At 41.1% G+C, this 26,791-nt stretch overlaps 1 protein-coding gene across 1 annotated transcript in view; it reads right to left on the reverse strand.

The window, feature by feature from the left end:
- Nucleotides 1-26,791, reverse strand: part of LOC147701930 (myosin heavy chain, skeletal muscle, adult-like) — a 42,535-nt gene that overhangs the window by 10,597 nt on the left and 5,147 nt on the right. The window contains exons 3-30 of the mRNA XM_086930556.1: nt 26,539-26,755; nt 26,302-26,445; nt 25,490-25,646; nt 25,205-25,232; nt 25,006-25,120; nt 23,528-23,620; nt 21,746-21,809; nt 21,554-21,652; nt 21,349-21,452; nt 20,482-20,620; nt 19,584-19,702; nt 19,350-19,499; nt 19,069-19,239; nt 18,171-18,474; nt 16,638-16,705; nt 16,466-16,553; nt 15,964-16,081; nt 14,985-15,108; nt 13,927-14,063; nt 11,880-12,135; nt 10,098-10,340; nt 9,190-9,366; nt 8,950-9,095; nt 8,497-8,587; nt 7,757-8,146; nt 7,530-7,656; nt 7,304-7,422; nt 279-475 (exon numbers count right to left, since the gene is read on the reverse strand). Coding sequence (XP_086786682.1) covers nt 279-475; nt 7,304-7,422; nt 7,530-7,656; nt 7,757-8,146; nt 8,497-8,587; nt 8,950-9,095; nt 9,190-9,366; nt 10,098-10,340; nt 11,880-12,135; nt 13,927-14,063; nt 14,985-15,108; nt 15,964-16,081; nt 16,466-16,553; nt 16,638-16,705; nt 18,171-18,474; nt 19,069-19,239; nt 19,350-19,499; nt 19,584-19,702; nt 20,482-20,620; nt 21,349-21,452; nt 21,554-21,652; nt 21,746-21,809; nt 23,528-23,620; nt 25,006-25,120; nt 25,205-25,232; nt 25,490-25,646; nt 26,302-26,445; nt 26,539-26,742 — 4,172 coding nt within the window. The 5' untranslated portion in view covers nt 26,743-26,755. The remainder of the gene's footprint in view (nt 1-278; nt 476-7,303; nt 7,423-7,529; nt 7,657-7,756; nt 8,147-8,496; nt 8,588-8,949; nt 9,096-9,189; nt 9,367-10,097; nt 10,341-11,879; nt 12,136-13,926; nt 14,064-14,984; nt 15,109-15,963; nt 16,082-16,465; nt 16,554-16,637; nt 16,706-18,170; nt 18,475-19,068; nt 19,240-19,349; nt 19,500-19,583; nt 19,703-20,481; nt 20,621-21,348; nt 21,453-21,553; nt 21,653-21,745; nt 21,810-23,527; nt 23,621-25,005; nt 25,121-25,204; nt 25,233-25,489; nt 25,647-26,301; nt 26,446-26,538; nt 26,756-26,791) is intronic.

Below are 26,791 nucleotides of genomic sequence, written 5' to 3' on the forward strand. Positions count from 1 at the left end.
TTTGCATCAGCTGTATATACATAACTGTGCCAAAGTGCAAAAATGTTTGCACTGAACCCAACATGACGATTCTTTGAGCATCACTCGGATACTCATATGCTAATGGAATTACCAAGCATTTGTTTGACTGGATCTCAAAGATCTCCAGATTTCCTCTAGTGCAATTGTTTGTAAATATGTAAAGTGTTGTGGCTTTTATCAACATTAAATCAACTGATTTTATGTAATTACATATAGAAATAGGAATGCAAGCAGATGCAGATGTCACAGAAACCTACTTGGCCTCTTCCAGTTCCTCGGTGCGCTGGATGGCATCTGTCTCATACTTGGTCCTCCACTGAGCAACTTCTCCATTGGCTTTGGACAGGGCTCGTTGCAGCTCAGCCTTGGCCTCCTGCTCCTCTTCATATTGTTCACGCAGTAAGTCGCAGTCATGACGCGCAGATTGTAAACCATGCGCAAGTGCATTCTTGGCCTAAAATATGTGACATAAAAGATTTATTTGGATCAAAATGTTTAAGTGAGCCACCCTCATGATTCTTTTAAAAACAACAAAATTATGTAGTACAAGTCAACAATTAAAAGCTTGGAAATGTCAACATGTTCAACATGTAGTAGCTGACATCAACCTCTACCTACCACAGTCAGAATCATAAGATGGATAAACGTGTCATTCTCAACAACTAAAACATCAACATATGCATTACAGGGATAGGTGTCATTTTCCACCAATTACATATGCAATTGTGATGACATTTTATGAGTGAATATAATGCTAGAAATGCATTCAAAAGCAGTGTATAATCATTTTAAAAAGAGCCTGGCTAATGCTGGGCATTGTGGAAAAATTGTGCTAAAGGCACTAAAAGCTTTCTAGCACTAAGTTTCTACTAATGTAGACTTGCAGGGTGCTCTCTTCCCTCAGTAAGAGTCATGGAGATCAGAAGCCAAACTGTGTTAAAAATACTAAATTACATTTACTTCATTCAATTTTATGATATTGAACATTTTTCCACTTTGTGCTGGCCATGAAACGCCTTAATAGATCAGTCACTGACTGCAGAAAATGAGCTTGGCTGCCCTATTAATGGAAAGGGGCGACCACTCGGTCCCCCCGAACGTATGGTGGAGTACCCCGATCCCCCCGGGAAGCCATTTTGGGCGGGAGGCGAGTCTCGGCTGGTATGCCTGAAGCGGCGTAGCCGGGGCGCGCCTTTTCCCGCCCAAGAGAGGGTTGTCCTAGACACCGACACCGCTAGCCACGCCCCGGAGGCGGATTGGAGGTGGGTCCACGCCCGCCCGAAGAAGGATAAAAGGCGCAACAAGCCAAGGAAGCATCCTCTTGTTCCTGTGCTCTGAAGCTGCACCTCCCCGTTGCACGTGAGCTCGAGACGGAACGAAGAGCCAATTTTGAGAATTTAATTTTTGTGTTTATTCTTTCAGTGAGTCCGGAGTTTCCTGGCCTAGGACCTCGAGGAGCATACGTGGACGATGCCTAGCAAGAAGGTCGGAAAGCGGGTCGGGACCGATCAGATGCTTCGTATGCTGATGAAGGACATGGCGGATATGAAGAAGCAGATGGCGGCAATGAATGGTGCGGGAGGTCCTAAGAGAGTCATCGGACCAGCATTGCCGGGAGTGGTCCCTAACGGGAGAGGTAGAAGGGCCAAGAGGGGAGCATCGGGTGGGGAGGCCCCGGTTCCCGAAGCACCTCCAGCGCACCCGGTCACCCCGATCGAGGCCCCGACTCCGGTCCTGAACGCGGGGCAACCAATCCCTGTGGTAGTCACTCCTGTGAACGGGGAGGATATGCCTCCTGAGCTGGCTGCCCAGTTGGCGGCATGGTTGGGCAAAGAGAACGAGGGGGCCACGGCTGATGAAGCCAGGGCGATAATGAAGCAGTTGCGGCAATCGAAAGATGCTGCGAAGGCACCGTGTCCTTTTGTTTCCCCGCAGGCTCCCGTGGAACAAACAGTATCGGGCGTTGGTTCGGCAGGGACTACGGTCACAGTTACCGGTTCAGGTAAGCAGCCATTGCCGATGGCGGGGGAGGGATCGGTACCTTCAAGGAGGGAGAAAGTTGTTCAGCATATCCCGATTGAGGTAAAAGAAAGGATATGGGCTGATAAATATGTGAACATGTTTTCCTTACTGACCGATCACTATGAGATTGAGCATGTAAAAAATCAAAAAGAATTTCTGCATCCTAGTGTGTGGCGCGCCAAGATGGCCGGTTTCAGAGTTGATGAATCGATAGGCAATTGGGGCAGAGCGTTTGGAATGTTCACTGCAATTATGGGGGAACGTAGGCCCGAATTATTGGTCGAATTAGCCGTGTATCAGACACGTATCATGGAATTTTATGAGACATATGGTGGCAATCAATGGTTTTGTTACGATAGCATATTTCGTAAGTCCAAGGAGCACGACACATCCCTGACGTGGGATTGTTTCGACTCCATTTCCTGGCAGAAAATGGAGAAGTCAGGCACGGCGAAGTCGCCATCTTTAGGGGGAAACGTGGTCGAGTTTTCCCGCCATTCGTCTGGGGCACCCTTTCGGGCGGGATCAAGCAATGATCAGCACACAAGGAACAATGGCAACTCAGGTAAAAAAGGGGCATGCTGGAGCTTTAACAGAGGCAAATGTACTAGGCCGCAGGGGTCTTGCAGGTTTAGGCATGAATGTGCAGGGTGCGGGCAGTCCTCGCACCCCGAGACCATGTGCAGAGCCAAGACTGGTGATACGGGAAGTAGAGGGGGCGCCAAACAGGTCTGAAATAGTCCGAGGGGCGCCTCTCCCTACCCCGGTTGATATCATGGCAATGATTCCTTGGCTGAATGAATATCCGGATCATATCTCTGCTGGGGTGTTGCGAGATGGTTTTTCATATGGTTTCCGCATCCCAGCGGGGGATTTTCAGGGTAAAGCACAATGTAGGAACCAACTGTCGGTTCTGCAGAATACGGCGGTGGCACAAGCAAAGATTGGGAAAGATGTGACCCGAGGTCGGGTTGCCGGACCATATGACACGCCACCAGTAGCTAATTTTGTTTGTTCGCCTCTGGGAGTGGTCCCCAAAAAGGACCCAGGGGAATTCAGGTTGATACATAATTTGTCAGCTCCAAGGGGTCTTTCGGTGAACGATGCGATTGACCCGGAACTTTGTTCGGTGCGGTACGCATCTTTTGATGAGGCCGTCGCCATGTTGAATCGCCTGGGGCCCGGAGCGCTGATGGCCAAATCAGACATTGAGTCGGCGTTCCGGTTGCTCCCGGTACACCCAGATGATCAGCGTCTCCTTGGTTTCATGTTTCAGGGACGCTATTACATGGATAAATGTATGCCAATGGGTTGCTCCATCTCTTGTGCGTATTTTGAGAAATTCAGTACTTTTTTGCAATGGGCTTTCACAAGAACAACGGGGTTTACACATGTTATGCATTATCTTGACGATTTTCTATTCCTGGGGGCAGCCGGGGACATAGAATGTGCACAGGCTTTGAATTAATTTTGTGATCTCATGACTCGCTTTGGCGTGCCATTGGCACCAGGTAAGACAGTGGGCCCGGCTACTTCGCTCGAGTTTCTTGGAATAGAGCTCGATTCCGAAGAGGGGTGCTTCTGTTTGCCTAAGGAAAAGGTAACGAAATTTAAGGCATCGCTTGAAACATGTATTAGCGAGACGAAGGTAAATTTGCATCAGTTGCAGCAGGCTGTGGGTCAGCTGAATTTTGCCCTTAGAGTAATACCGATGGCTCGCCCCTTTTCCCGCTCTATTGCTCAAGCCATGGTTGGCCTTAAGGAAGGGCACCATCGCACAAGGCTCTCGGCAGAGGTTCGCCAGGACATGCGCATATGGTTGGCATTCCTGGCGGATTTCAACGGCCGGGTCGTGTGGAACAAACCAGCGGTTTCCTCCGAGGAGCTGGGGTTGTGGACTGACTCGGCAGGGAGTGTGGGCTTTGGCGCCATCTTTGGTAATCATTGGTCAGCACGAACCTGGCCGGCATGGTGGCACGAGAGTGGGCTCACAGGTAACATTGGGTTTCTCGAACTGTTCCCTATTCTGGTGGCCTTAAATACATGGCCTGAGGGGTTTCGTGATCGCTCTGTGGTGTTCTGGTCTGATAATATGACCGTGGTTGAGTGTATCAATAGTCAGGCAGCACGCTGCAAATGGATCTTGAGATTGCTGAAGGAAATTGTCCTGCTGTGTATGAGACTAAACGTCCACTTTAGGGCAAGACATGTGCCAGGGGTGTTAAATCAGGCAGCTGATGCGCTTTCTCGTTCCCGTATGCAGGCCTTCTGGGGTTTTCTGCCCTCAGCGGACCCGGTGCCGGCACCATTTCCCGAAGCTCTCTGGTCTCTCGGTGCCCCGGACTACAAGACCTCGTGGGAGAGAGCCTAGCACCCAGGACAAGGAAGGCTTATGAAGGGGCGTTCCGTTCTTATTTGTCCTTTTTGGGTTCAGCTAGGGGGGAGCTTTGGGGGCAAGAGGAGTATGTCCTGAATTTTTTGTTATCATTACATCAGGCAGGCAAATCAGTGGCTACGGCCAATAGGCACCGGGCCGCCATTTCTTTCATGGCACGGGCCCATGGCATACAGGACCCCACAGCGTCTTTCTTAGTACAGAAGGCGCTGCGTGGGTGGCAACCCCGTGAGGGTAGCAGAGTGGATGAGAGGCACCCGATAGGTCTGGAAAGGTTGGCCCTGTTACCGTCCGTACTCCCCGCGACATGTTCATCTCAATCAGAGACAGTGCTATTCCGGGCCACTTTTGCATTACCATTCCATGGGGCTATGCGGGTAAGCGAGCTGGTAGCGAGGAACAAGCAGGATACGGGGGGAGGTCTGTGCCGAGAGCACATTCAAATTAAGGGGGAGACAATGGTAGTCTCATTTACCAGGTCCAAGACCGATCAGAGAGCGATCGGGGACAGCGTAGTGGTCCAGCAGATTCCGGGATCTCCCATGTGCCCGGTAGCATGCGTTGAGGAGTATTTGACGCAGAGGGGGGCATCATGGGGGGGAAGCTTGCTGAGGCACGCCGACGCCACCCCACTGACTAGGTTTCAGTTCCAGCGGGTGCTCACGATGGCAATCGCGGCGGCGGGCTTGAACCCGTGCGAGTTTGGGACCCATTCCTTCCGGATAGGGGCTGCTACAGAGGCTACAGCCAGGGGTCTGAGTGTGGAAAAAGTGAAACAGTTGGGGCGTTGGTCCTTGAATTGTTATAAAAGGTATGTGCGGTTGCACATGTTATGAAGCTAATGTCATGCACTCACGCTTCTTGTTTTTGTTTGGTTTACAGTTTCGCGAGCTTACGAGGTGGGGCGGACTGTGCAGTCAACCCGACACCTGGGAACCAGCGGTCAAAGACCACCGGCTGAGGAAAGAGTGGTGTGGGTCGTGGGCCACTCATACGTGAGGCGTGCCGCAGACGTATTCAAAGCAGGTGACATGATTCACATGGCTGGGGAATACGGGTACAGGTTGACCTTCTACGGAAGGGGCGGGCTCTGTATTGACCAGTTCCAAACTTTTATGGAGGGCTTGTTAGGGGGGACAAGGTCACCGCCATCTGTAATCATAGTGCATCTTGGGGGCAATGATTTGGTGACCACTGGTCGACGGGTACTTCTCGAGTTGATACTATCCACAGTAAGTTGGTTGGCGAGAAGGGTTCCGGGGTGCACGATTGCATGGTCCCATATGATTCCACGGAAGGTGCGGCGGGGGGCTAATTCTGTGTCTGCTATAAATCATTCGGTGAAGAAAGTGAATAACAAACTTGGTAGATTGTTCCGTACAAGTACATTGCATTCTATTCCTCATGGATGTATCAGGGGGGACCAGATGTATCTAGAGGATGGGGTCCATTTGTCCCGGGTGGGGAATACTTTACTCATAGGAGACCTCGTAGCTTGGTTAAAGAGTTTGCAGCCATGACCTTTAAGTAGGAGTTTTTGTGGGGGGTCCGGATAGCCGGTCAACTATCCGGCCTGTGGCGGTAAGGTCATGATCGGTGAGCAGTAATTGGAAGATCCCTAGAGGTGGGGCGTCACCCATTATGGATGGGAGCGCCCGGGGGGAGGCGGCCATTGGCCCCTCAAACGGGGAGGCGGTCCCCTCTAAGGATGGGGACGCCGAAAGGGAAAGCGGCCATGGGCCCCTCCCTGGGGAGGAGGGGCTACGGGCCACTCCTGGGAATTTCCCGGGGCCAGGACATCTGCGACGGCAGATGTGGTAAGTTGTGTGAGGTGGGAGGGGGGTCTACGCTACCTTCTAGACACCTCACACGAGTCCTCGGACGACCACTAAGATGGCGTTGAGTTAACAGGGGGCCCCCGCTAAGACAAGGGAAATTGGAAGTAGGCACAAAGGTACAGTACTCGGTGCGACCGCCCCTCACAAGTGAGGGGGGAGTTCTGGTATTGGGGATCTGACACCGGTAACGACCTTGCCGTTGGCCCGTAATGTTAGGATGTACAATTTCAATTTTGAGAAATGCATTTGCAGGATGTTTAATATCGGCTAGGAGAACCTTTGTATTAGAGATGTGTTAAGGTCAGCCAAGAACATCGTAATGTGTAAATGAAATTGTACATGATATGAAACTGTTATTTTAATGTTTTAATTTTGTTTCATATTTTAATAAATACGGCCGGGAGGGTAACTCCCTCCTGCCTTCCAAAAGTTCAGAACCGTTTCCGTCTTCCCATCCTTGGAGATTGTGTTGAGAGGGGGTGGCGGGTATCTCAGCCATATGATGGAGTGCCAAACCCGGTATTGGTTGCACTTAATGAGCATTGCGGCTGTGCACCTTGTTATAAGGATCAAAAACATCACTTGCCTGCTCACTCAAATACTTCACGCTTGTGCTGGAGATACTGTAGTGCATATATGCTTGGATATGCCTTTACCTTCTCCTTTGTGGCTGTGTTCAAATGACCCAGAGTCATTGTGGGGGCACATGTAAGAGGTGCTTACAGAATATGGCAATGAATGGCTGAACAAGCATTCATCAGTAATTGGCTACTAGGTCTTTCATGTGTGTTTCCCATTCTTTCACCCTACTTTTGCTTAAACGTATTCCAATTCAAAGAAGAAAGCGCAGTGGAACAGAGTTTTCATGAAGGTTGTCAATGACAAAGAGCAGCTCACTCCCTGGTACACATGGAATTACAAGGAACAGCTCACACGTACAAAAAATATGTATCAACATGAAATAAGATTAAGGTTCGTAGAATGAGAATACAGATAAGAGCAACGTATGCTGTTTTACATCAATTACCTTTAGTTCTTCTTCCAAGTGTCTTTTCAGCTCTTCCAGTTGCTGGGTGAAGGCTTGCTTGCCTCTGCTTAACTGAGATATTAAAGACTCTTTCTCATCTAGAAGCCGAGAATATTCGCCTACAACCAGATTTATCACAAAATGAGCTCTTTTTACCCCTGTTCCAACAGTTTCATTGTGCATATAATATAGATATGTACACTACACATTCCCTTTGTTTACTTACCATTCTCTGTTGACAGGCGAGCTTTCTGGGTATTTAAATCATTAATTTGGCGCTGATGTTCTTCATCTTTTGACTTAAGTTCAGAAAATTGGTCTTCCAGAGTTCTGCACATTTTTTCCAGATTAGCCTTTGTTTTGAAGCAAAATGAGAAGAGTTTAGATAAACATGTTGCAAAACTATAGCTGCAACTCATGATACACCCTGAGATTGAGAAACAAAATAATTACCTTGGTTTTAGAGACAGACTCCATGTTACTTGCGAGGTCATCAATCTCCATCTTCAGTTCACTCTTCTCCTTCTCTAGTTTCTGCTTGACTCTCTGCAGATTGTCGATTTGCTCCCCAAGTTCTGCTGTACTGTCTGCATGCTTCTTGCGCAGAGCGGCTGCTGTAGCTTCATGCTGCAGAGTTGACTCTTCCAGGTCACGGCGCATTTTTTGGAACTCTGCCTCTCGCTTTTTGTTCATCTCAATATGAACTGAGGTGGCCCCACCGGCTTCCTCCAGCCTCTCACTGATCTCTTCAAGTTCCCTGGAAAGATCTGATCTCTGCTTCTCTGTTTTAGCTCGAGACGCTCGTTCTGCTTCTATCTCCTCTTCAAGTTCTTCAATACGAGCCTAGAATAAGGATTTTAAATATTACCCACAGCTGTATAGCCATAAACTGCCTCTGCTTCAAACTGGTATTTTTAATTAACAAATACTTCATAAAACTTGAAAAAGCTTTTTGATAGATCTCTAAAAACCTTAAACTTTCATCTGAAAAAGAGGTAAAAATGGTTATTCAAAATTTCACAGACGCATATATACACCATTTTACACACACATACACACAAACACAAAATGTTGATATTCATTCTGCTTATTAGTTCTCCGTATTTGTCCATGTTTGTCTGAAGGTTTGGGTAAATATTGCCCCTCTCACTTGAATAATATAAATGTATGTAAGCGTGCATACATAGAATTACCTGTAATTCCTTAATTTTCTTCTGTGATTGAGCCCCTAGAACCTGTTCATCTTCAATCCGGCTTAGGAACTGGCTAATCTCAAACTCCTTCCTGTTTTAGGGGAAAACAAATAAACATAATGTTTGTGTGTGTTTATTACAAAGCAAACATGTTGTCTAGGGGATGTTTATCCATCACAACCCTGAGTATCTTCCGGATCATAAATGAGCCATTATTCCCCTTGAAAAGGTCTGAGACTCAGGTGGTATTTTCACACCAATATTTTCCACCATAACTAGTGATGTATTCCTTTAAAAGAGGTAGACTATGATTTATTCATCATCTGTCAGACTCTAGGCTTTGCATTTATTCTAGAACCCCCAATCACCACCACCACAGAGCATTGACAATGGCTATCATATTTCGTTCCCGTTGCCAATGTCGAAGCAACATTATATTTTGCATGTTTTTACTTTTTGTTCTTTTCGTCCAGTTGCTGCTTGTCATTATCCATATCCATCAACGACTCCTGGGCAAGTTTTAGGTCACCTTCAAGCTTCCTTTTTGCTCTTTCAAGGTCCATACGCAGCTTCTTCTCTTGTTCCAGAGAACCCTCAAGCTAACGAAACAGAAAAAACAGAAACTATCATTATTCTGGCCGACATGATATGGATTTCTGCCAACTGCCACCGTTAGTGCAGTAGATGTCTTACATCATCCACTTGCTGCTCCAGTTTAGATTTCGCTTTTGTTAGGGTATTGACTTTATCTTCCTCAGCTTGGAGATCATCCAGGGTTTGCTGATGGGCTTCTTGAAGAGCCTTTTTCTCCTTGGTGAGCTTGGCAATGCTTTCATCCAGGCCAGCCATTTCTTCGGTAAGATTTTTAACCTAAAAATGATAGAAAGATTTGCATATGTATCCATATTTTAAAATAAAAGTGATGTATGCCTTTTATTTACTTTTTATTCACGTGCCTTCCACAACTCCTTAAAACAATTGTACCTGTAATTGTGCTTAGACAATGTATTTTATCTTTAGCAATTAAGCAAAAAGTAGCCGCGTGTTATTTTAACTGAAAGGGCAAGATACGTTTTGGCTACCAGCATACATTTTTGAAATTTCCGATTTAAGACAGCATTACATGCCAATCTCTCTTACAGTTAGTCAGAGAACAGGTAAATTATGGTGACATATTTAGTTTTATGATCAACTGAGGGACACATGATGGTACAATGGGTGTAATGCATAGGCAAAGGAACTTGATGTTTAATTGAATCTGTTTACTGAGGACACCAACCTAATGATTAAATAGTGAACCACATACAAATCTCGTCTAGATATCACCAATCTGCCAGATAATTTCTGATGATATAAGTAACCTGTCTGGCCCCAATCTATGTATGTGCAAGAAAAAGGAAAATATGGCATCAACATGGCCCAAGGAAAGATCAATGACATGGCCCAAGGAAAGATTGATGATGGTTCTGCATTTCAGCAGTAAGACAAAGGAGCATTTTCATGTGTCATTTCTCTTTAAAACAATGTGCCCACATTACTGTATCACACAGTGTTCAAAGGTTGGACACCTTCTGATGAAGCATCTGCTCAGTATGACATACCTTATTCTCTGTGGCATGTTTCTCCTTTTCCACCTTGGCCAGTGTCAGTTCAAGGTCATCAATGTCTTTCTTCAGTTCAGAGCACTCGTCCTCAAGCTTCCTTTTCTTGGCTGTTAGCTCAGCATTGGATTCTTCTTCATCCTCAAGCCTTTCAGTCACTTCCTTGATTTTAGCTTCAAGACCAATCTTACTTTTAATGAGTTGATCACACCTCTCCTCAGCATCAGACAGATTTTCCGATTCCTTATATATGTAAAACAGAAATGTAAAACATCAGATTCAAAATATAATGCTGTATTGCCAAAAATCTAAAGTATCAAACATAACATTTTATATGGTTGCTTATGCCTTTTGGTGGATGCTGAAGCAACAGATATAAGGACTCATGTTGTGGTGAAAATCGTTAAAATTAGCATCTGCCTTAACCATACTATCTTTTCTAATCATGTCCCTCCTTACTTGGCACAGGTATTTACCTAACTCTACCTTCCTGAAGATTAAATTAGCTGGCACTTTATGATAACATCCCTACTATTGCCTACAATTCACAACATAAGCTCTCGCAGTTGACACTGAGCCTGCTCCATTCTCAAAGTAGAAAGAATATTCAGGTGTCATCTTGTATTTTCTTCCTATATGTATGTAATGCCACGTGCCTGAAGCATCAAGCAAGTTAGGGCATTTTACTGTAAGAATTTTTTTATGCCACAAAACTGAAAAGGAGGGCAAATGGGAGCTCATATTACCTTAATGTGCACTGAATGACCTTTTGTTCTTTTCTCAGATATATAGATTGTCCATGTAACACCCTCCATCTTCATACATGCGTATCACAGATACATATGAAAATAATCTTGAGGGAGATAAGACTTTCACACTCTGACTCAACTGATTCAATATGCATTTTGAACAGCTCAGTACTTGAAAAATCAATTATATCAAGTAATTTCCAACTAGTGCTAACTGTTACATAAATGTTGACTTGGTAATTCACTAAGAGTTGTAATGGAATTCTGTAATGCAATGCATTAGAACCATTGAAATGGCACTGAATAAGTACTGCAGAAGACAGCTGGGGTGAATTGACAAAATCACTCTCAACAATATTGTTGAACATAAATGCTGTGTCCTAATTACTTATTTGCAAAAACGTTATCTAATTGGGTGGAGATTTTCTATTATTTAATCAAGTGGAGAGATATGTTTCTAAACAATATTTTTGTCAGAATTTATTTGGTCCATGATATTCTGGTACCATACCGAAAGCTGTAGGGCCAATGTAACCAGTCAAAACACGTGCTGAATAACAAAGTACTGGAGAAGTAAACTGAAAGGTCAGTATATACATGGAGCTGCTAAGAGAACATCATCGTTTACAAATCTGTATTGAGATTGCATCTCCAATTGAACTTAATGTGTGCATTGTTCCTAAGACATATTAGCCCAATTAGACTAAAAGTCTAATTGGTCTGCCTGAACTGTGGGTCTCCTACTATCAACTAAAAAGCCATGTGGCTAATCACTTGGTTGGTATGCAAAGTATCACTTTAAAGACTACATTTAAAGTTGCAAAGTAGAAGCTCCAAAGATGGAAGCCCTTGCCAATTGATGTCAAATAATCCTTGAAAATATTTGTCAGTCAAAGGCATATGCTGAGTTTTTTCTATTTAAATTAATTTATAAACATATCCTTCATTTAAAAGTACTCGAATTAATGTCAGTGGGCTTGGGTTAATTTGAGATTTAGAGTCACATCAAGATTAGCTTTTTACAGTCACTTACTGACTGGGCTTGGAGAAGCAGATCATTCTTTTCCTGCATAACTGCAACCATTTTCTCTTCCAGTTCTTTCCTTTTAGCCTCAGATTTAGCCAGATTTTCTTTGGTTTTCTCAAATTCTTCCTTCATGTTGGCCATCTCCTTCTCAGATTCTGCACTCTTCAGGAGCGGCTTAATCTTGAAGTACAGCTTCATCCATGACCAATGTTTGACATTCATGAATGAGCGGATGTTGTACTGAATGGTGAAGATGGACTCCCTGAGAGTTAATAACATAAATTGGTAGGTATTCAGATAAAAACAACAGGAAAATATCTTAGCACATTATTGTTAAACCTTTATGTTCACAGTAATATAATACACTTAAAAGGTATGTAAAGTTACATTTACACAAGTCACCTTCTCAAAGTACTGTTTACATTAGTTTCCCTTTTCTGATTTCCCTAGATTACCACACTGTTCTAATCTAACACAGTAATATGGGAAACAAGAGAATAAACATTCTTCAATAGTCAATCCACATGACTTCTATTTTATGTTACCGACATGGGCAAATGCTTTTCTGAAAACTTCATCCTTCCCTAGTGTACTCAGTCCATATATAATTTTCTTGTTACTCCTGACTTCCCAGTCATTTAAACTGTTGCCTTTTTCCATGGGAAGAAGGTGAACACAGGTTATGTTCTCACACTGTTTTACCTAAGGACTAACAGGATAATGTCTGATGGAAAGACACAACCCAAGGAAATCACTGATAGAAAGTGTGCAGAATAAAAGGAAAATGTATGGAAATGTATGAAGTGTTGGGAAATACTGTAATTTATCTGCATATATGGAACAGGTGCATATCAGGAATTCAGTCAATGAGAGCACCACCTTCTCATGCCAGTACACATTCTTAGTGTTAAGTACATAAAGTGACTTGTACTGTGATCCACACTTTGGAATGAACTAGGAATCTAACTTACCTCAAATTAACACAGTTCAAAGCTAAATTCTACTTTAATATTTGCTTTTCATGTTTGAAATCTTAGAACAGCTAATTTCAGGGTTACCAGATTGTGTCTTAGAAATATCATACAGTCATTTGTTTTTTTAAGTTTTATATAGCACAAACTTGTCCCAAATGTATCAGAGCTAGCACCAGTTGTTTTACAGATGGACATATTCATTTTTGTTAGGCACAAGGAGATTAAGTGATTTGCCCAGAACCACGAGAGGTTGAGCATCCATGGCAAGACTCGATCCCGGTTCCCCAGCTTCAATGTCAACGGCTCTAGGCATTAGGCTATATAAATCCTCATTCATTCATTCAGCCTCCTGTATTTCCCATTTATAGCATTTAAAGCACATAAGTGATGGATTGGGACAGAATGAATGCAAGGTAGCCATTCCTAAGATTGAAACCGAAAGGTATCTTAAACCATTTGCCTGTATTAACTGTCCTCGTATTTGTCCAACAAGTAAAATTTACACTTTCTATACAGCATTGAAATTTATTGTAGATTGTTAGGAAAGATTCTGGAAGTGACCTTTGATGATCGGAAATTAAATGCTTACTATAGCTCTGTTTTTCTACTATATCAATTTAATAAATGTAGTTGCGTTTTGAGATGAGGGCTCAGGGAGTATGGCAGCCATGATAGTGTGTATAACCTAAGCATTGAGACATGTGGGGGGCTCTCTAAAATAAATAGGAATGTTATTGCTAATGTCTTTTCTTTGAAGGCTGATTTTGTGAGATAAACTGATCTTTGTTTAAAGGCGTCTCACTTATGGAATTATCCAGATTAAGGACAACACTTACAAAGATGCAGATTTAATCAGTGATCCTAAGTATTGTATCATTTATTACATTAAATTTCCTTTTACCTAAACATGCAATCTGTATGTGTTTTGCATGTCAGTATCACATGGAATTGATGATGGCATTGTAATATTAGTGACTCCTGATTTAGTGGATGCCAAAATACATTACAATACATTAGATTTGACATAGTGCTTGGTAACATGCAGGAGAAATGTTTTCACAATATCACTCAGTTCTCACCTCCTTTGCATCATCTTTTGAAATTCTACCCTCATGAGGAAGCCACGGCACATAGCCTGAGTGCGAGTTATCAACTGGGCTAAGCGTTCATCTCTCATCTCTTCAAGGGTACCCAAAATGCCAGCTTTAAAGAAAACCTATTGTGCAGAGTGAAAGGTTGGGTAACAGCATATACAAAATGCAGAAACCATAACGATAGTAAGTATGTACATAATTGGAATTTGAAATTGAAACTTGCCAAGGCATCGATTTCACCAATTATTATACATATTGGTAAGTTGTTTAAAAATGTAATTTTACACACTGTGATGCAATATTTGTGTGCAGCAGATATAGAAGCACAAAAGGCACAGAGAATAGTGATGTGTAAGTAATGTTAGTTACCAACAAGAAAGCAAGTTGTGCCTTTGTTTTTTTTAGTGTGACACAATCATCCCATAGCATCAGTACCCAATGTGTTTTTCACCATGTTGGGTGCACCATTCTCCTGCCCATAATTATCAGGCAAACAGATTCTAAAGAGAATTGAAATTCATCTAGCAAGTAAAAGAATTGCAGTCTCCTGCATGGTGATTGGAAGGGTATGTTTCTCCAATAGCCAGAGAATGTTTTGCAAAATCTGTACCTCTATGGGGCCATATTCTAATGACATAAATGACAACAATCTATTGCCCACTAAAGAAGATATTTAACACATTCATAGTTATTTATTGACATTAGCTGAAGTTACAGATATCTTTGGTTGACTTCTAATCTAGCTAGTTTCTAAAACAAGTTGATATGAAGAAGTACATCACTGATATTTCAAACCCTGATCAATGTAGATCGATGATTGAGGACTTTGTTTCTAATTACATGATTTATAAATAAATGAACACATATTTAAGATATGTGGAAGCAACATATTTTCAATTTAAGCACATGTGGGTACCTGCTTGTAATATGTTAATATATAACAAAATAAAAAAACAAAAGTATCATAACATTTAGTATTTATTGTAGCATAAATTATATATATTCACAGAATATGCGATAAAACTTTAATAAAAGCTATTTACCTTTGTATGCCCAAATTTGTACTGAGTATGGTCAACATCTATAGATCCAAGAAGCTTCTCTGAAGCTTTCTTACTGTCAATGAACTGACCTTCGGGAATTGCACTTGCATTTAAAATCTTGTACCTGAAATAAAGTAAAAGAGAGGACAATGCTTTGTTCATAAATGATGGAGTGGATTAGCCAGATCATATCAGCACTAATCTGCATTCTGATGAATAAAGATGTACGACTTGCTAGACCCTGTGCTTCCCCCTTCATGTTTGGAGAGGGTATAACCATAACCTTGACCAGCCTGGCCACCGTGCAATCTTTAAATCCATAAACATCAATGAATACCCACCTAACACCCTTTTGATTAATGTGATTAAAACAATGTGTAGAATGAACATATTATCTACTCAACTGGAACAATATATACCATCTCATCATTGGCCAAGATGATAATCTTCACAGCTCTACATCACTGATCCTACCTAGTACTCCGGAACAAGGAATACAGGCATGTTTGCACATTTTAATTATATATTCCCACTTAGGTTAGACACACGCTCTAATTGTAATCATGAAATTATTCTTTTCCAAATTCTCAATCCATTTTTGATTTATCAAAAATGTTGCTTTGCTTGCTAATAGTTCAATAGATGAACGCACCCTTTTGAGATTTCTATAGACTTTTCATATAGACTTTGTCTATTAGTATTTGATTTTTGATTAATGCTTGAACAAAAAGTTGTCAAGGTTTTCCTTTTAACATATTTTCTTGTAGTTATCACACCTGGGGGAAGTTGCACTTTTGTCTCAGAAGTTTCTCCTTACAATATAAATGTGACTTAATTCTTTGCTGTCTTAATATTCAATTGATGCTGGCATTAAATAGGTGTCAGTATAAAACCCACCTAGATTGAACATTAGAAGTGACATATGAAAATAGCAGAGAAATACAATGATAAACAAAGGTGATATTTATGTAACATATACCGTTGCTTGAAGTCAGCATATAAAATTCTGCTTGGGAATCCTTTTCGGCAAATTCTAATACCTTCCAACACTCCGTTACACCTCAGCTGGTGGATAACCAAATGGTGATCCATGGCGCCTTACAGAAATCCAAACAAAAAATAGCTTTAAAACTAAAAGCGTACATTTAAACATGTACCAAATTGTATATATCAGCGCCATTTACATAATAGACACATAAATCATTATTTTATAAATATTCTGTCATATTGATAAATCTTAAGCCCATGATGTAGAGCCCGGTTCACAGAGCCATTTTGACCATGAGCGTGTGTTATTCATATATACCCTTTGATGCAAAATAGTTACATATGCTATACACAAAAGGATACTAAGCAACTGTAAGTTCATTTATTCCTCTGTAATTGTACACGGACTCACTGTATGAATGAAGGACTTATAGCCTTCCATAAAATCTCTCAAAGTCTTCTCCCTACCAATTGGCAAATCAATGTTCTCTTACCAGGCGTCTTTGTTTCATTGGGAATGAGACAACGCACAAAGTGGGGGTGGGTGCTTCTCAGGTTGGACATCAGTTTGTTCAAGTTTTCCTGTGGTTTAAGCATTGAATAATGGTTGCATTAATTTCGCTATATGTTCAAACAAAAATAAATAAATCTGTGAATGTGGCTTACCCTGAACAGAGCTGACACAGTCTGGAAAGAACCACCCTTCTTCTTGCCGGCCTTTTTGCCAGCGGTATCTTAATTGAAAAGAGGAACAAGGTAAAAGAACTGACATGATAATTTATGGCTGTAAACATGAGCAAACAGATCAAAAAGTATGACATACTGTGTCCCATTAAGCAGGCAAAAAGCAACACCATAGTGTCACAGTGGTCATTTTTAGTGTCAAATTTTCTGTTTCTTTATTTTTGCTCCATTCTTTATTATGAAACTTTGCTGATATATTTCTAAGGACTTCACTGATTGTGGCATCATTGTGTGCAATAACACCCAGAAAAATGGAGATACCATGGAATTCGATATTCCTCTTGTGCAGTATTACCTAACCATTCCCAGTGCCGTAGTTCGGAAAGAGGGATCACACAGTAATTCCACAAGTTTTCATCCTTTTGAAGATGCCATACTCAGTATATTGTTTTTTTACCCATGCACATTCCAGCATTGCTGGCGTTTATTCTGCAAAATCTGTGTGGCCAGCATTGTTGGAGTTTATTGAGCAAAATCTCTGTGGTGAAGAACTCCATGGTCAATGTAACCTTTGTGCACAAGTTTTAATTGTGATTCAAGCTCATTCTTATAGCAGCCTTCAGAATGACAACCAATGTATCTGATAAAGTGTGAGAACACATCGGTGATATCTACCAAATTCTGCTCCTTACTGCCTTAAGCAGTATTGTCATTTGGGCATATGTGTACGGGGGAGGGAGGGAAAGGTGATCTTTCCCACATTTAGGGTCTCAATACAAGTACACCTGTCCCAAGTGGGCTTTTTTGGTTCAGTGCGCTGAATAAATGAATATAAGGTTAACCATTACCGCCTGCTCTTGAAAATAAATGGGCTTCCAAGTAGTCCATTCTTTTAATAATTGCAAAGCATCCTTCAAAGAAATGGTTCACTTCATAGCAGTGCATTCGTGATATGACACTTCACCTGTTAGTTTTTGTGAAATTGTAATTTGTTATATTGCATTGGGCAGGAGTCTTGTATTATATATAATTATATGAGATGTTCACTATGACCTGCAACTATTTAACGTACAATCTATCCCCTTCGGTGATGCAGCAAAGACCTTCACCGGTCAGCAGCATAATATATTCTGACTATAACAATTACATGCTGCAAGTTCTTCAGACCTTGCTAGGTGAGACCTGCATAATTCCTTCTTTTCATCCACAAAGGAGAACTGAGATAGATAGATAGATAGATAGATAGATAGATAGATAGATAGATAGATAGATAGATAGATAGATAGATAGATAGATAGATAGATAGATAGATAGATAGATAGATAGATAGATAGATAGATAGATAGATAGATAGATAGACAGACGGACGGACAGACGGACGGACGGACGGACGGACGGACAGACGGACAGACGGACAGACGGACAGATAGACAGATAGCCAGACAGACAGACAGACAGATAGACAGATAGACAGATAGACAGATAGACAGACAGATATGTCATCTAATGTTATACCTTCAGCACCATAAGAAGTATAGAGGAAGGACAAAAGCTTCACTGATGCTTTCTGGTACAGTTGAATGACAGAGTCGTTCAGAGGATCCTTGTTCTTCTCAAGCCAGCCAGTGATGTTGTAGTCCACTGTGCCAGCATAGTGCACAAGTGCAAAGTGGGCTTCCGCTTTGCCTTTCACAGGCTTGGGCTTCTGGAAGTTGTTGCACTTGCCCAGATGCTGGTCATAGAGCTTGTTTTTGAAAGAAGTGTCTGATGCCTTGGGAAACATGCACTCCTCTTCCAGGATGGAGAAGATGCCCATGGGCTGAAGGATGAGAAAATATAAATGTAGTGGTTAGGCATCAGATATGCTTGAATAAATAGCATGACAAAATGTCTTAGTAAAGTGAACTTCCTGTAATTTGTAAGAGGGAGTGTGGAGTTGTAGGGCAACAGTAATCTTTATTACCATGTATAATTAATTAAATGTATAATGTCAGTGCCCATATGGGAAGCTACGGCCACTGATGTATAATGAACAGATATAAGTGCTAAACAGGACTGAATTAGGCAACATTGGAGTGTGCTGGATAGTATGCTTGACAGGTAGTTTGTGTCATTGTATCAATAGACAATTGTACAACTTTTCTTTTCTTTCTGTGGTATATTTTATTAATGAAAGGTTTAGTCATTTCTAGATTTTTTTATTTCTAGATTTTGGGATAGATGTAACAGTCACAGTACTGATCATTTTGTCTTTGTTTAATGGTCATGTTGTTACACAATGGAGTTAACAAGCTTAATAGCATCAACTATGCAAAGGGCGGCAGCGTCTCTTATTAACATTAAAGGATCAATCGCTTTAGATGTCTAGCAAAGAACACAATAGAGCTCTAGCAGAGTAACAACATCACTTTACCTTCTCAATAAGCTCAATGCAGGCAGCCAAGTCCATCCCAAAGTCAATGAACTCCCACTCAATCCCCTCTTTCTTGTACTCTTCCTGTTCCAGGACGAACATGTGGTGGTTGAAGAATTGTTGCAATTTTTCATTGGTGAAGTTGATGCACAGCTGTTCCAGTGTGTTGAACTGAACAACGAAGAGGCAACATGTGTTTGTGAGTAGAAGTGTAAGAAGAGTACTCATCTTCAAATTCCTTAGGTTACAGATCTGTCTCACAATATTTCTATTCCACTTACATCAAATATTTCGAACCCAGCAATGTCCAAGACGCCAATGAAGTGCTGTCTTGATTGTTTGGTGTCCAGCTGCTGGTTGATGCGAACAACCATCCACAAGAACATCTTCTCATAGACTGACTTAGCCAACGCGCCAACATTGTTGTAAACCTTAGTAGAAATATTATTTTAATGAGTATGCACATTTTTTCATTGCTAGCGCTCAACAGACAAGCACTGACAAAACTACGGTACCTGTGCAACAGTTTGGCCTTTGGTCACATACTCATTCCCGACCTTCACCCTTGGGTAGCAGAGAGCCTTAAGCAGATCTGCTGAATTTAGACCCATCAGGTAAGCAATCTTGTCAGCGACTGCAATCATAAAAATACACTTATTGAGGATATTTGGAACAGTCAAAATAATTGCACATACCTGAGAATTATCACAAATTATCGGTAATATTCAAAAACACACGTAAACATGCTACCAGCCCTAAATAATGCTAACCACAAACCAAACCTGGAACTGTGAGAGAGATTCTTTTACATATGGTGTAAGAGTGTCCTGCAATGTACCTCTTTTACATACACTTTTCCGGCAAAATAAGGAGGGCATAACAGACTTGCTTCTGGTATTCACAGTCATAACTTTATGAGTTTAATCCAAGCTTGGGCTACCACTTGCTTTTTCTTCTGGCAATGGAAAGTCAAGAGGAAAAGTTGTATGACATAATTAATCCTTGTAACTTTTTGATGAAAATAGGGATTTAGCTATGAAAGGTTTTGCATATTTTTTATCACAACAGTCCTATTCCATACCATTCATAAAATCCATATTTCTTCTGAAAAGCCAGCCTTAGCATTTATCTTTCTTTTGTGTGTTTAAAAGCAAGGACTCTAGCTGAACATGTGTGTATTCACTCTATTTTTCTGTTATCTATTTTCCTGTCAATTCCGCTATGAGTAGTTACCATTGAGCAGAAGACAGCAAAGAATGTGATTGAAAATCTTGATTGCATAGGGGTGGTGCTCTATTTTAATGCCAGCTTTTGATTTGGCAAAATTAAAATTTCTGTACCGAGAGTTCCTATAACACATGTGTAAATCCAATACCAAGTTAACTGAAAACGACAGAACAGTGTAACATTTACCTTCAGTACCGTCTGGCTCCGCCTGCTCCTCTCTTTGCTTCTGTTTGAACTTCATGTTGCCATGGTGCATGACTGCACCAGTCAGTTTGTAGATTCCCACTTTCTCATCTGTGTTGAAGCCCAGGATGTCAATGGCACTCTGTACATAAAACACAGTTCCATTAAAGACATGCCGGGAGGGTCAGGATGCAGTGCACAACTTAGAAAGAGAACACTTGCTGTTTAATAATAAGCATCTCTCAGTGATGGATGTTAAATGTAATGCTTTACTATAGATTGTTTCTTTCAATAATGTGGGTCTACAGTGCACATGTACTGTTTATTACCCAACATTATGTGATTGTCTTATATGAATGAGATCGTCCTCTTTGAACTGTGTGTTTGTTTGCAGTGTTATTGAAGAATAAGCATGTTTACAAGAATTACACAGAAACTCAAAAGGCCACAGACGAAGATTAGACCCAGCAGTGTTAATGCTGCATAAGCAAGTGTGAATCTGGCAAGGTTTGTTAAAGGGTTTCTGAGAAACGGGCCTGGCGAGACTCGCCTGGTGTGAAATTTCAACATTTCCTCTTACAGTGTTTTGCATCATTGGGACTTGGAAACCTCGTCACAGGTTGGCCTCCTTTTTTAGAATGTTTTTCCCAAGCAAAGCAGGATTAATTAGTTAGGTCAGCATTTAGACAACCATAGAATGGGGAATTCCAGTCGAGTTTTCAGAAAGGCCTAAAAACTTACAACAACTCTACTGTCACTTGTTATATGTACATTGATACTCCTGATTTAATTTTACTATCCTCTGGAACTTAGAGGTGAAGCAGGGGCTCATAAACATTTTAGAAAAGGTATGTCAATGTTAACACTTGCATCAGTAGCCATTAATTCCTCCTGGTCATCGATACTGGCTACAGTAATTTCACCTTGGCTCACATATCCAAAGTCATACGGATTGGTTGTAATCAGTAGCATATCTACAAGAGATGTGGTGATGTTTAGTATTAATCAAAGTGGATAATGAAGAGTGTTTTTAATTTTAGATTTCATGGATGGAGCCATGCAGACTCATACTTACCAATAAGCTCTGGTTTCTTGTTACACATGACCTGGTAAAAGATGTGGTAGCTTCTTTCTGCTGATAGCTGGAATGTGACTCTGGATTTTTCCAGAAGATCTGCCAAATTAAAAAAAATATTAAAGGCATTATTGTTTTCATCCTTCTCATTGATCTGTAAATTTGCCACTCTACTACCTTGTTATAACTTACAGGTTTCAATATCAGCTGAGGCCAGTTTTCCTGTAGCCCCAAAGTGAATCCTGATGAATTTACCCTATGAAATAATGATAAATACATGTCGCATTGAAACGTCCACTATGGTACAGTGATATCAAGTGCTTTTTCATCTGCTTTGGAACTACACATAATATTATATTTTTTTCAAAGCAAGGTATTAAAAAATTACTCATGTGATGACAGGTAATGCACAGCAAGAAAAATAGAAAATATAGTCCCCTGTCACTAGCCTTCACAAAAGGCACAGCAACAGAACCTGGCCAAAATGAAATATAAACATGTCAGCTCACACTTGTGCTGACAGCAAGTGGAGCCGATATCATGCAAATGCTCTGCATACTTGATTCATAATGTGTGGTGCTTCTGCTTACAGGGTTTTCCCCTTATTAGAATACAAAACTGCTAAAAAAACATGCTGTTTTGCCTGTGCTCTAGTAACCAAGGTCCCCACTACAAAAGATCATTGATTATTCCCAGATACACACTTGTATATGAAGCATTGTGTGTTGCTTGAAGATGTATGCCTGCTATGCTCAGCGTAGGGTAAAATTCCTGGGAGTTTTCGATCAATGTTGGGAGGTTTTCCCTAAATCCCTCAAGCTATTTCAAGGTGGGCAATTGATGGCTAAAGGAGCATGAGGTAGATAATTGGGTCCTCCACTTTGAAGTGGGGATTCTGATGTAAATGCTGTCTTTTCACTATGTCCCTTTCTATGTCCTCTTCTCACCTTATCCAGTGCTTCAACATACACTGTGATGTGGAAATATGTGTGATTTGGGGGCTGTAGTGAACTACAGGCAAGACTTATGGTCTAAAGGCAAGGAGATGTAAGCCTAACTCTTCCCACACAGTTTTGCGTAATTCTCCATATAGGTGTGAACAGTAGTTCCCATCTAGGTCATAATATTAAATAAAGATATGGGTCTTTTGATGATTTCAATTGTGTAAAACACAGTCTTGCAATAATTTGATATCTGCTTTTCCTAATTACATTTAACAGCTTGACCTAAAGAATACACATAACAGTAGACAATGAAATATCAATTGTATGTGACACCTGATTAAGAGGATGGGGTACACATTTAACTCCTGATATATATATATATGCGCACACATATCTATATGCATATGTTTGTATGCGCCTCGCCAGATAATGGCATTGTGAAACAGGATTTTATCAAACTTTTTACTGCTCTTTCTCATTTTAGACAAATCTTTCATTAAATATGAGTGAAACTTACAAACAGTAGGAATAACAGTAAGAGTCAAGGTGGATCCTAGAAATATAGACATGGGATAGATGGAGCGAAAAGGAGAAAAAGAGAGTGTAAAGGTAAAATAAAGGCAAGAGAAAGTAGATGGGGCAAGGAAGAGAGAGGATAAAGTAAAAAAGGATTATATGTATAGACAGGGAAAGAGAGCTCAAGAGCAATCGGGAGGAGAAGAGAAAGTGAACAAGATAAATAATTTAAGTATGAGAAACAGGTGAGTGGCCTGTTTCTTTAACTAAAAGATGTGATGAACGTCCATAGGCTTAAATATATACACTGACTCAAAGAATTGAGGGGCTTTCCACAGCTAAATCACTTTGAGAGGGTCTTTCTTATGTATAATTTATTCTCTAACTCAGAGTCTGAGGGTTCCATCCCTCTGAATAATTTTCTCAGAGAAGAGTTAACTAAAGCATTTGCTAATGTTACTTGAAAATGACTGAAATAATCTATGGAGAGAAGATAGCTCAGTCATAAACTTACAAAACGTGATGAGTTGTCATTTCTCACAGTCTTAGCATTACCGAAGGCTTCCAGCAGCGGGTTAGCTGAGATGATTTGATCTTCTAGGGTGCCCTACAAGAAAAACATTTTCGAATTGTGAATTGCCATTTTGAATATTCCACTGTGTAATAATGTCTATATTTTTTCTTGAAGACCAGTGTAGAAAGTAATTTGCAATAAAGTAAAATCTGATCCTAGATCCTCATCTTCTAAAAATGTTAACAATGATCAAAGGGCTGTCATATTGGTCCATAGAAGGTTAAGGAGTGCAAACTCAACATCCTTTGTAGATCATGGATTTCTAAAAATGACTCTGCTGAGTCTTGTATACCTGTGTCTGACTCACTCAATATGGACTCTCCCTGCAACATGTGAGTTCCACAGTAACGAGTGCTGACACATGAAGAGAACATGGACTAAGTCAAGTTTATAATGTCCGTTTTGATTACCTGGTGGGTATTACAGTATTATACTGTGTTAAGAACATCAGAATGGGAGATAAAGCAGTATCATTGTATGTTTCTGCTGTATATTTCGCTGGGAAACTTGGGTTCATATAGATTCCTCCACCTAAATTCTATAGATCATGTGAGTAATAATTACCACACTACCTGGAATCCAGATTCTGGACAAAACTATCTTTTGTACAAAAATCAGGATTTCCTTGGGACTCAGAAGGAGGACTAAAACTTGGGTTGAGCCAAGTAAGCAGAAGGACAAATAACAGTGACAATATGAGTATGAATAAATACATCTATTCTAAATATATTAATCATTAAAAACATTGTTGAGGGATATATTTATTAAAATAGAATACTTAATTCCTAGGGGTATCTGCTGAGACTGGGCTTAACTAGATTACTATGAAGGCTCATGACTTTTCTACCAACCTCTTCACTTATCTGTAGTCAGCAAAGGAGACATTGGTAGAGGTGTCTACCTTCCATATCTCTTATGTATGGTGAGTGTTCACAGAGCTCTCTATGACCAACTGAAACCTAACCTCTGGCTTACAGTTCTTCCCGCCCTTGTTCACTTAGCATGCTCAAGCCAATTTTAACTATAATGTGCCAACATAAAGGCTTTAAACTCTGAAAAGAGACTAATTGAGCACAAATTGGTCCTGAGAGGAAACAGAAATGTGAGCGTAAAGTTTCACGCATAACCTGCTGTTGCAGAAGGCCCAGCTGCAACAGCTCTGATGTATTAAGTGTTCCCCATATGGTGATTCCCTCAAACATATTGAACATTTCCAAAGTAGCCACACCAGAGGCAGGACAAGGAATGGGGAAATATTGCTGCCCACACTTTCTTCTGAAGGAGCAAGATGTATTTATCTACCTCACTTGAATGTTGTAATGAGGCAATATTTTATCATCAGTTATTAGCAGAATGACACAACTATTCTAGTTCAATGTCCTCATGAAAGGACATTTAGCAAGGTTCCTCTGCTTTACCTGAATCTTTCCAGGTTGCGGCTCCTGTTTCTTCTTGTCAGAAGAGGCTGCAATTGATGCAAAGTACTGGATGACACGTTTCGTGTTCACAGTCTTTCCTGCACCAGATTCTCCGCTGTGGAATACAAAGAAGGCTATGAAAAAAACATGCAATTCAATAATGCAGCCTATTTAGTTATATTAATGAAAGCACACTTACGTGATAAGGATTGACTGGTTTTCTCGGTCTATGGTTGGAAACAATTAGGAATAGTCAATTAAAATGCAGAACAAGGCAAATATTTGCAACAGAAAATATTTCTTCTAAAGAAGAATTCATAGAAAAGTAGACATAGCAGACATCTGACTCTCTATTCAGGTATTTACCCTAGCTTACCTATGCTTGATACTCTTGTATGCCTGTATGCATTAGTTGCAGCATGAAATTCCTGGAAGTGTCTGTCTCTAAACAAAGATTCAGCCTATGGTCTGGGAGATTACTTACCAGTTAACATGGACTGATAGGCATTGTCAGAGATGGAGAAGATATGTGGTGGGGCCTCTTGACGCTTCTTGCCTCTGTAGCCACTCACCACTTCTGGGTTGTACACCGGCAGCCACTTGTAGGGGTTGACAGTTACACAGAATAGACCTGAATAGGTCTGAGGGAAAACAGAGAAGAATGCATTGGTGTACATTGGTTGGGGCAAGGTAGTGAGTGACACATAAAGAAGAATTTGACAGTGCAGGTGCACAAAAGATGGCAAAACCATTTTGGAAGCATGTTTGAGGAGAAATTAGTATTTGTGTTTGTGTATGATTGTGTGTAAACATAAATAAGTCTGTTTGCGGTAAGAATGATGTCCCTAAATCAGGTAGCCTTGTAGAGACTCTGAAACATGCCCACGAAATGAAAAGAAATAATTGCATGAAACCTGTTTGTTCTGCGCTGTGATCTCTACTGTGAGCCATGAATGCAGAAATTAAAAGGATCACTAATGACCTGACATCAGTGAGGGGCTGGCAGTTAGAAAAACATTTACTGAGGTAATGAGTAGGGGCAGATGGCGGTAGAAAAAGTGCAGAGCATCGCCTAAGGAATTGGTGTAAGTGTCTTAAAACTTTAAGTGCTGTTAGACGGTTGTAAAGGAGATGGGTTGACCACTTCCAACAATGAACAGGTCATGGGATCCAATCTAAGTCACTGGCTATCTGTAGATGGACCAGTGACAGACAATGCAAATTGAAGAGTAAACTTAGATCAAATGTCTGGAGCTGAATAGCTTGTTTCACACTACAAAGTATCATTAGACTTACGTAGATCATCCATGCTGCATAGCGCTCTTTGAGGTTATACAATACGGTGGCTTCATTCAGGTGAGTCATCATAGCCATGTCCTCAATTTTATCATACTTAGGGGGATTCATCGGGAAGACTTGATCATCCTTCACTGTGAGTGTCTGTGAGTAAGAAGAAACAGTCAAAGGTTTGCCAGACTGTGTGCGGAGAATCATACCTGTAGTGAGTCAGTCATTTTGTCTGGTGTTACTTACTAGACCACTTTGTGTCTTTACAGTGACTTTGCCACTTTCTTTACTTTGGATGACACCCTTCAGGTACATCTCCTTTGGCTCACTCACAAAATATGATGTTTTTGCATCAAAAGGACGATTCTGGTCCTCAATTCTTTCCTTCTCAGTCTTCCTGAGAAACTGGGCAGCCACCCCAAAGATGGCCATCTCAGCATCTGAACTCATGGTTGCAGAGTTCCTGTCAAAGTGAAATGGTTTTCAGTAAAAAATCATT

Source organism: Lissotriton vulgaris, chromosome 7 (genome assembly GCF_964263255.1).
Source record: "Lissotriton vulgaris chromosome 7, aLisVul1.2, whole genome shotgun sequence".
In the NCBI taxonomy this organism is placed as follows: domain Eukaryota; kingdom Metazoa; phylum Chordata; class Amphibia; order Caudata; family Salamandridae; genus Lissotriton; species Lissotriton vulgaris.